This window comes from Vicia villosa, linkage group LG1, assembly GCF_029867415.1.
Source record: "Vicia villosa cultivar HV-30 ecotype Madison, WI linkage group LG1, Vvil1.0, whole genome shotgun sequence".
In the NCBI taxonomy this organism is placed as follows: domain Eukaryota; kingdom Viridiplantae; phylum Streptophyta; class Magnoliopsida; order Fabales; family Fabaceae; genus Vicia; species Vicia villosa.
This window is the reverse complement of record NC_081180.1, coordinates 54,946,296-54,957,478: the sequence shown is the minus strand read 5'-3', so window position 1 is coordinate 54,957,478 and position 11,183 is coordinate 54,946,296. Positions and strand designations below refer to the sequence as shown.

Here is an 11,183-nt window from a genome sequence, read left to right as displayed (position 1 = left end):
AGAATTACGGTGATTATGTAACTCACGGGTGATCAATGAGGACCGTAGTATGCATAATGTCATAATGTTTGTGTATATGGTGTGGCATGCATTCATATTATATTATGTGGAGATAAGCCTAGGTGGGAATCCATGATGGGTGCCTAGTCTCGTCCAGACTCTCGGGGTAGAGTCGAGTTGAGATAAGTCGTTATTCAGGGGAACGCCTAAGACTTATTTGGATTCCGACAAGAATCGGGTTCATATAATTGAACTGTATTGGTTGTGTTGGTACCGAATGCACAGAGTCATGATGGATAAATCACTTTGCTTACATAATTGAAATATGAATTGTGCATAGTGAATGTGTGGAGTGTTGTGATATTAATTGTTTATACATGTGATTGTTGTGTTGCTTTGTGAATACTACTCCTTAGCATGTGATATTCACCGATAATTATTTGAATGAAATTCTCACCCCTTTTATGTTTTTATGTTTGTGCTTCTTCAGAAGTACAGATAATTCAGGTACTTGAGTAAAGCATGGAGCCTGTGTTGCTCGGTCGAGTCTTAGGAGTCGCTCTGATACATAACACGGGGATTATGAGACTTTCACTTACGCTGTTTTAATTGTTCCATTTGTTACGTATCATACTTTCTTTGGATTATGTTGAACCATGAGTTGGCAAAGTTTATTTCCATTGAGGCCTTGGAGCCATTAAATTAAATTATTTTGAACTTCCGCTATTTAATTTTATTGTTGAGCAATAATTATGAAGTGGCTTAATACTTCATGAGAGTTTTTATGAAATGTGACATTCCTACTTTTGTGTAATCTAATAGTTTCATAAATTATTTTATAATTAATTAATGGGGAAGTAGAATGTTACAATTGGTATCAGAGCCTGGTTGGGCCGTCCGACCAGGTTATTGAGTTTGTCTAGTGTGACAGTGGCATACTATCTGTAGTAACTTCTAACCATTATTTCTATTTGTGGTGTGAAATAGAGATTATTGGAAGAAATGATGTTGTGATTGCTGCTGCATTGCAGGCTGTTGTTCAGGCTGTGCAGAATTAGCCTAATGTTGGAGGAAATGATGAATCCCGTAACTTGGGAACATTTTAGATAGAGAATCCACCTGCCTTCAAGGACAAGTATGATCCTGATGGAGCGCAGGCTTGGCTCAAGGAAATTGAAAGGATCTTTCATGTGATGGATTGCTCTGAGGCACAGAAGGTACGATATAGTATGCATATGTTGACTAAAGAGGCTGATGACTGATGGCTTAGTACCCGTCAGAGATTGGAAATCGCAGGTGAAGTGATTATTTGGGTTGTGTTTAGTGGAGAATTTCTAAGGAAGTATTTTCCAGAGGATGTTCGCGGGAAGAAGTAAATTGATTTCCTTGAGATGAAACAAGGAAACTTGATTGTTACTGAGTATGCTGCTAAGTTTGTAGAACTTAAGAAGTTTTATCCACATTACAGTGAAGAGATCGCAGAGTTATAAAAGTGTATCAAGTTTGATAATGGACTACGTCGAGAGATTAAGAGAGCTATAGGGTATCAACAGATTCGTAGGTTTCCAGAGTTGGTAAACAACTGTAAAATCTATGAAGAGGACAACAGGGCTTATTCGGCTCTCTACAAGAGTTTGAGTAAGAAAAGAGGAAAGAAAAATCTGAATTGGAGAAACCTTACAGTACCCTAGCTTACAAGGGAAAGCATAATGCGGTTGATGGCAAGAGGCCAAGTGGGGGAGGTGTTTCTCCCAATCCTATTAAGTGTTTCAGGTGTGGTGGCATGGGTCACTGTGCTAATGAATGCCAGTCTGATGTGAAGAAATGTTTTAAGTGCGGACGACCGTGTCACGTTGTGGCATATTGTAGGACCAATATACCTACATGTTACAAACGTGGAGAACAGGATCACATAAGCACCAATTGTGAGAAGCCTGAAGAAGTCACAAGCAGATGGGAAAGTGTTTGCATTGGTAGGGTCTCAGCCTACTAGTGCAGATCGTTTGATCAAAGGTACTTTCTATGTTCATGATACTCCTTTGATTGCTATTATTGACACGGGTGCGACCCACTCATTTATTTATGTTGAATTTGTGAAAGATTAGGACTTGTGTCGTCTACTTTAAGTAAGGGATGGTGATTGATACTCCTTCCATGGGGTCAATAACCACTTCATTGGTGTCCTTGAACAGTCCTATATCAATTCTTGGTAAGGATTTCAGAGTGGATTTAATCTGTTTACCACTCAATGAGTTGGATGTTATCTTGGGGATGAATTAGCTAGAGTTCAATCGTGTTTGTATCAACTGTTACAACAAGACGTTGTTGTTCCTTACTCCAGAAGAAGAGGAATTGGCTGATTATTTAGTCGCCAAGGAATTAAGAGCATTATTGGAAGATGAAGCCAAAGTGTTCGCGATGTTTGCCTCGCTATATGTTGAGAGCAAGACGTCGATTATTGAATTACTCGTATTGTGCGAATTTCCAGAAATATTTCCACATGATATTTCAGAGTTACCTCCAAAGAGAGAAATTGAATTTGCTATTGATCTTGTTCCTGGTACCAGACCTATATATATGGCACCATATAGGATGTCGGTGTCAGAGTTAGAAGAATTGAAATCGCAACTAGGATATTTACTTGATAAGAAATTTATTAGACCTAGTGTGTCACCGTAGAGAGCTCCAATTTTATTGGTTAATAAGAAAGACGGTAGTATGTGACTCTGCATTGATTATCATCAGTTGAATAAAGTGATAGTAAAAAACAAGTATCCACTTTTGAGGATTGATGAATTGATGGATCAACTTGTAAGGGCGCGAGTATTCAGTAAAATTGATTTGAGATCGGGTTATCATCAAATTCGAGTTAAAGAGGATAGATAATATTCAGAAGATAGCCTTTCGTACTTGGTACAAAGATTACGAATATTCAGTGATGCCTTTCAGAGTCTCCAATGCGTCAAGCGTGTTTATGGAATACATGAATCGTATATTTCATAACTATATAAATCAGTTTGCGGTAGTTTTCATTGATGACATTTTGATTTATTCAAAGTTAGATAAAGAACATGCAGGACATTTGAGAATTGTGTTGCAGGTGTTGAAAGAAAACAAGTTGTTTGCAAAGCTGTCAAAGTGTTAGTTCTGGTTACAGGAAATGAGTTTTTTGGGCCATGTCATTTCTATGGATGGCATCACGGTGGATCCATCTAAAGTAAGTGTTGTTCTGCAATGGGAACCCCCGAAACCTGTGATTGAGATCAGGAGTTTCTTGGGCTTAGCGGGTTATTATCGTCGATTCATTGAAGTTTTTTCTAAATTGGCCCTCCCTTTGCCTCAGTTGACTCGTAAGGGCCAAGCTTTTGTGTCGGGTATTCTGTGTGAAGAAATTTTCCGAGAATTGAAGAAGAGGTTGACTACGAAACCAATGTTAGTGTTACCAAGTCCATTTGAACCTTTTGTAGTGTATTATGATGCGTCCAAGATGGGTTTAGACGGTGTTTTAATGCAGGACGATAAATTTGTAGATTATGCTTCACGACTTTTGAAAATTCATGAAAGGAACTATCTTACTCATGATCTTGAGTTAGCCGCAATATTTTTTGTACTGAAGCTTTAGAGACATTACTTGTACGGATCGAGATTCGAGGTGTTCAGTGATCACAAAAGTTTGAAATATTTTTTCGACCAGAAAGATTTGAATATGAGGCATAAAAGGTGGCTAGAGTTTCTGAAGGACTATGATTTTAGCTTGCGTTACCACTCGAAAAAGGCTAATGTAGTGGCTGATGCTTTAAGTCAAAATATTATTCACATGTCGGCTTTAATGAGTAAGGAGTTAGAATTGATCGAACAATTTAGAGACTTGAGCGTGGTGTGTGAACTAACTCCATATAGTGTAATGTTGGGTATGCTGAAAATTAATAATGACTTCCTCGATAAGATTCGAGATAATCACAAACTTGTTGGTGGATTTAATGTATGCGATGCAATTGGATGCGGAGAGTGACTTTAAGGTGGACGATTTTGGTGTGTTGAGGTTTCAAGACAGAATTTATGTACCGGATAATCTTGAACTTCAGAAGATGATCTTAGAGGAGAATTATCGTAGTAGTCTGAGTATTCACCCGGGAGCTACAAAAATATGTCAATATCTTAAGAAACTGTTTTGGTGGTTGGGTATGAAGAAATAAATAGCTCAATTCGTTTATGCTAGTTTGACCTTTCCAAAAGTCGAAGGTAGAACATCAGAAACCTTCGGGATTAATGCAGCCATTGGAAATTCCAAAGTGGAAGTGGGGTAGCATCTCATTGGATTTTGTGACTGGTTTGCCGAATACGGTAATAGGTTTTGATACCATTTGGGTGATCGTTAATAGACTGACAAAGTCGGCACACTTCATACCGATTAACATCAGTTTTCCTTTAAGGAAACTAGTAGAGTGTCGGACAGAGACCTGAGATTTACTTTCGAATTTTGGAAGAGTTTGCAAGATGCTTTGGGAACTTATCTGAAATTGAGTTCTCCGTATCACCCACAGACGGATGGTCAATCAGATATGACTATTAAATCACTAGAAAATTTGTTGAGGGCCTGTGTACTTGAGAAAGGAGGATCTTTGGATTGTCACCTGCCGTTGATTGAGTTTACATATAATAACAATTATCATTCTAGCATTAGGATGATACCTTTTGAAGCAGTGTATGGCAGAAGGTGTAGGACACCTCTATGTTGGTTTTAGTCAGGTGAGAGCATAGTACTTGGTCCAAAAACTGTGCAACAAACTACTAAGAAAATTAAGATGATTAGGGAAAAGATGAAAGCGTCTCAGAGTAGACGCAAGAACTAACATGATAAAATGAGGAAGGATTTAGAATTTAGCGAGGGTGACCATGTTTTTCTGAGGGTCAATCCTATGACAGAGAATTGGGACTCTCACGTACAGGGTGGCCTTGCCGCCAGAGCTCTCGAATTTATGTGATGTGTTTCATGTGTCGCAACTTCAGAAATACATCTTTGATCCACGTCTTATGGTTCAAAGGGATGAAGTGCAAGTCCAAGATAACCTTACGGTGGAAGAAATACCTATAAGAATTAAAGATCGTAAGATGAAATAGTTAAGGATCAATGGTATCTCTTTTGTGCGAGTAGCTTGGGGAGGAGATGCTGGAGGAAGTGTGAACTAGGAATTAGAAAGTAAGATGCAAGAGTCGTATCTAGAGTTGTTCTCGTCAGATAAATTTTTTATGACAAAAATATTCTAAGTGGGGGAGAGTTGTAACACCCTATTTAAATATTTAGTCATTGGTGTTTATTTGTGAATTATATTGGCATAATTAAGAGTATGTGATAAGGGTGGGTGTGAGGACTTAGTCTTAATGGATTAGTTTTAAATAAAAAGCTTAGAATAAAATTATAATGATAATATAGTAAATAATAGTATATTATTAATATTAGTAATGTTATTATTAATAATATTATTAGAATTAAAGAAAAAGAAAAGAATATTAGAGAGAAGTTAGAAGGGATTGAGAAAATAGAGAACATGTGAAAAGAGAGACATAGAGATGGAAGAAGAGCTAGGGCAAGAGGAAGACTGAGGAATTCTACCATTCTTGAAGGTTCAAAGCTCAAAATTAAGGTAAGGGAGAAGAATGGATTCTCTTAATGGTGATTGAACATAAGAACATAGTGAGGGTTCTTTCCCCTCTTAGGATTTTGGGATTATATTTGAATTCTGAATTTGTATGTTTGTTTGTGCAATCGATTGATGAAATTCTGAATTGGATTTGCATGAGTATGATGTGTGTGTGTTGTTGTTTTGCAAATTCATGTTGCTCCTTTTGGGGTGTTTGAACTGATGTTTCCATTGTAACACCCGAGTCCGAAGAAGGCGAGGGGTGGTTGCACTGCATGGAACACCTGGGGCCAATTGGGACTAGGGTGGTCGCCACATCGGAATAAGAGGGATCCTAAAGCCGTGCAGGTATGGGACTGCATGGTTGAAGGAAAGCTTATAAGGACTGATGGGTATTACCTATACCAACAAGATGCATCTTCTTTTCGGGAGCCCGTTCCATAAGAACTCCACAGTTAAGCGTGCTTGACTTGGAGTAGTATTGGGATGGGTGACCTTCTGGGAAGTTTCCCGGAAAGCGTGCGAGTAAGGTCAAAGCATGCTCAAAAGACCCGTGTTGGTTTGTGGGGTCAGTCGATCATCCCGAAAGTAGTCTGGGGCGTTACAAATGGTATTAGAGCCTGACCTCTCCCAGTACGATGTGGTTCGAGGACAAACCATGCGAAAGTTGGTGGGCATGTAACACCCGAGGCCGAAGAAGGCGAGGGGTGGTTGCACTGCATGGAACACCTGGGGCCAATTGGGGCTAGCGTGGTCGCCACATCGGAATGAGAGGGATCCTAAAGCCGTGCAGGTATGGGACTGCATGGTTGAAGGAAAGCTTATAAGGATTGATGGGTACTACCTATACCAACAAGATGCATCTTCTTTTCGGGAGCCCGTTCCATAAGAACTCCACAGTTAAGCGTGCTTGACTTGGAGTAGTATTGGGATGGGTGACCTTCTGGGAAGTTTCCCGGAAAGCGTGCGAGTGAGGTCAAAGCATGCTGAAAAGACCCGTGTTGGTTTGTGGGGCTAGTCGATCATCCCGAAAGCAGTTTGGGGCGTTACATCCATGATGCAAGAAATAATGCAATTGATGTGTGATCATGTGTTAGATTGTTGTAAGTTGATAGGGAATAGATCCGTAACTCGACTTCATGTTTTAATCTGGAAAAATTGGAGTTTTTGGGTGAATGGGGTCTGGTTTCATAATTGAAAATTATGTAGAAAATTGCCTCTGCGAAGGAGGTATCGATTTCCATTTTTAGGAAACCTGTTTCCTAAGGGAAATTTGGGGTTTTTGGGCTACTGGAAGTGCGGAAACCCATTTCCAGTTTTGAGGAAATCGGTTTTCACTAAGTCGGACAAAAATATTTTTAAACTTCAAATTCATAACTTGAGTTGTGAATGTCCGAATGACGCACCGTTCGAACCGTTGGAAAGATGATTTAACGTACTCTTATTCAAAATTATTTTCATGTCAGTATTCCAAATCTTCGACACATTAATGTATGATTCTGTAAATGCTGGACTACGAAAAGTTGTGGATTGAATCTGAAATTGTCTTGTATGATCGTGTGATGAACTTGTGATGTTTAATTGATGAATCCGCAACTATTCCGGGGTGAATTATAATAACTTGAATTGTATAATATTCTTGTGTGATGGAGTAATTCGAAGAGAGAATTACGGTGAGTATGTGACTCACGAGTGATTAATGAGGATCGTAGTATGCATAATGTCATAATGTTTGTGTTTGTGGTGTGGCATGCATTCATATCATAGTATGTGGAGATGAGCCTAAGTGGGAATCCATTATGGGTGCCTAATCTCGTCCGAACTCTTGGGTTAGAGTCTAGTTGAGATAAGTCACAATTCGGGGGAACGCCTAAGACTTATCCGGTTTCTGAAGGGAATCGGGTTCATATAATTGAATCGTATTGGTTGTGTTGGTACCACATGCATAAAGTCATGATGGGTAAATCACTATGCATACATAATTGAAATATGAATTGTACATAGTGAATGTCCAGAGTGTTGTGACATTAATTGTTTATACATGTGATTATTGTGTTGCTTTGTGAATAATACTCCTTAGCATGCAATATTCACCGATTATTATTTGAATGAAATTCTCACCCCTTTTATGTTGTTATGTCGGTGCTTCTTCGGAAGTAAAGATAATTCAGGTATTTGAGAAAATCATGGAGCTTGTGTTGCTCGATCGAGTCTTAGGAGTCGCTTTGATTCGTAACACGGGCATTATGGGACTTTCATTTGTGCTTGTTTTAATTGTTTCATTCGTTACGTATCTCACTTTCTTTGGATTATGTTGAACCACGGGTTGGTGGAGTTTATTTCCGTTGAGGCCTTGGAGCCATTGAATTAAATTATTTTGAACTTCCGCTATTTAATTTTATTGCTGAGCAATAATTATGAAGTTACTTAATACTTCGTGAGAGTTTTTGATGAAATGTGACATTCCTACTTGTGTGTACTCTAATATTTTCGCAAATTATTTTATAATTAATTAATAGGGATGTAGGGTGTTACATTACGTGTATCAACCAAGGTGAAATTGGATGGGCCATACGCGAATGGCCTCCCTCATACGCGTTTGGGCAATAGGTTTTGAAAATCCTCTTTTTTCTTCTAATCATGTGTTTTGGCCCAGATTTAGCTCTGATCATCTTTCCTTTGTTTCTTCGGACCTGCAAACAACATGAAATTTATATCAAACACGAAAAAATAGTCAAAAAAGACTTAAACCATGACAGATAAAGACTTGACACAAACTGAATAAAAAATAACCCTAAACTACGACACAAGTACATCAATTCACCTGTTTTTGACGTCTAAATGATGATAATTCTTACATAAATTGTAATTGATCACCTTCTCTACGTATCATTGGATACGAGAGTTAGCATAAACAACAAGATGGATACGTCCATCACATACATATCTACTCAACCTACTATGAGGTTAACTGATCACTAAGGATCATAAACTTTGAGATATTCTCAAAACACTTGCTTTGATCATTGTCGTTGATATTCACCATCATCGTACATTATTGGATCAAAGACTTAATGTATACTTAAGATTATACTTCTTGAAATTACAGTCATCGTTGGCAAGGTTGTCAAACTCGCGAGTCTACTCAGACTCGTAAAGGGTCCATAGACTCGACTCGCAGACTCGACTCGCAAACTCGTACGAGTCTATGGAAAATAAAAAATGACTTTCAAAAACCTATAAGTGACACATATATGACACACTCCTAAATTTTTACACTTGTAAATACCTCATATATGACATAAATATAAATAATAGTACACAAATTAACATTAAAATTTAAATTTCATACTCTATAACAAACTTCTTAGCAAAAAAACTCGAAAATAAAACAAATAAAATAGCAGAGTATGTAGTTAAAAACTTAAAGTACTAATATATTCTTAATTGGCTACTGCATAAAGCAAAAAAAAAAACATAAAACATATATGCTAATGGCTTCAATCATCAAAAATTCTAGTGAAATTATCACCACAATTATCATCACCATCAAAATCTACCCTAGATGAATCAACTTCTTCATCATTAACCATTGTTGAATTACTTCAAGTTCTACTTCCACGTAACTCAACATTGTCATCCCACCACAGCATAACTTTAATAACAACAACATCATCTTAAACAATATTGTTAACAATAACATCATTTTGCTCAACAATAACTGTAGTTTGCACATTATCTTCATATGGATCTTCAGTAATCCATTCATCATCTGAATGAATATCTTAAAATGAAATAACAACACTCTTTACTTTTCTTTTTTTACTTTTCAACTTCAAATTGCATATTGCATAAACCAAATTATTGATCTTTTTCATATTAGGAGGGAGAGAGAGAGAGAGAGAGAGAGAGAGAGAGAGAGAGAGAGATTGTAATTCTTGTACAAAAAAAGGTTTTTTAAAAAATAAAAATAAAATCTCTTGGGGATTTTGGACCTTTATTGGTTTAATAAAACAAAATTAAAAAAACTTATAGACTCGTAAACTCATGATAGACTCGCGAGTCTATACGAGTTTATGCGAGTCTACCAGAGTCTATTCGAGTCTATCAAAAAATGATTCTATGTGCGAGTCTACTCGTTTACGCTTCCTAGACTCGTAAACTCGTACGAGTTTACGAGTCTACCCGCGAGTTTGACAACCATGATCGTTGGTATTGCTTTTGATTTTGATTGTTTATCAATTTGTGTGTAAAATATATTATTTGATTTATTGTGTGTTTGTATCCTTCTCTATTATTGTAATTCAATTGTAATAATATGTTGTATTTGTATTCATTCTCTTCGGCTATTTAAGTCATTGTACCTTTGAGAAATGTTTAGATTCATTGACTTAGTTGTTGTAGTATATGTTTATGTCTTCCTTTGGGTCTAGCAGTTAGTTGTACGTTAAAATTACAAGTGTTACTTGAATTATAAGTTATAACTCTTGAATCAAGACAGTAAGGATGTATGATTTGAATTATACGTATGTGTGACTCAATTCATGGGGCATCATGAAAGGTGGGATTTGGCTCTGCCTCATTTGATTTGAATCAAAGTTAAGTGTGATTTGAATCACAACTTTTTTGAATAGAATAATGAGAAATACATGACTTGAATCATGGCCTCTTTCACCTCTTTCCAACCTTTGATTCAAGTTGATTATATCTTTGATTCGAATCAATACTTTATGATTTGATAAAAGCCTTTTGTCTAAGTTAGTTGAGAGTAGAATTCCCAATATATTGTGTCTTTCCTCTTATACAATTATTCATCTTTCTCCTTTTTTGTCAATGCGAGAGAGAGTGTGTGTCACCCTTAAGAGAAAAACTCAAAAAAGTGTGAGGAAACACATCTCTTAGATCATTGTTGTTCTTGTGGTTTTGTTGAAGATCAAGAAACCCAACGAAAATGAAGTGATTCATCAATTAAGTGATAGAATCGATCAATCTTAGAACAATCACCAAAGAACCTAGAAACCCATTTTTTCCAAGAATCTTAAAAGAACCTAGAGTGTGTTCTTCCTTCACCTACACCTAGTTCCTTGTTGATACCTTGTGATTAACCTCCTAGAATGTGGATCTTGTAAATTTTATTTGTGTGTGTGAGATTCATTAGATACTATTCATCATCTTCAATCTTTGTCAAAAACCATTGTTGTGGACCTTCAACTCTAACGATTGAGTATGAGTGGTAGATAAAGGTACATTAGGGAATCTAATGTTTTTTTTTGAAGTTATGTCTGGCTATACAGACACGAAGAATTTGAGGACTTATTCGGGGGTTTCACTTACAAGGAGGATCCCTAAGAAGAAAAAATTCACACACATTTTAGAGAATCTTAAGTCGAAACTAACAAGCTGGAAAGCTCAACATTTGTATTTTGCAGGTAGATCAACATTGGCTAAGGCGATCATTGAAGCAATTCCAACATACACCATGAAGACATGTTCATTACCAAAGGAGTGTATTAAAGATATTTAAAAGATGTAAATATATTT

The 11,183-nt window shown here is 37.0% G+C and overlaps 1 protein-coding gene across 1 annotated transcript; it reads left to right on the top strand.

The window, feature by feature from the left end:
- Positions 1-2,133: 2,133 nt before the first annotated feature.
- LOC131641056 (uncharacterized) lies at positions 2,134-2,679 on the top strand. Its single transcript, XM_058911405.1, has 2 exons — positions 2,134-2,209; positions 2,342-2,679. The coding sequence occupies exons 1-2, from the start codon at positions 2,134-2,136 to the stop codon at positions 2,677-2,679; spliced, it is 414 nt and encodes a 137-aa protein (XP_058767388.1).
- Positions 2,680-11,183: the final 8,504 nt, after the last annotated feature.

What these genes read in the sequence shown, in the direction of transcription:
- LOC131641056 (XM_058911405.1), top strand. Translation starts at nt 2,134, where the DNA reads ATGGTGATTGATACTCCTTCCATGGGGTCAATAACCACTTCATTGGTG. An exon ending in CAGTCCTATATCAATTCTTG is followed by an intron (nt 2,210 to 2,341) that starts GTAAGGATTTCA and finishes TCCTTACTCCAG; the next exon opens with AAGAAGAGGAATTGGCTGAT.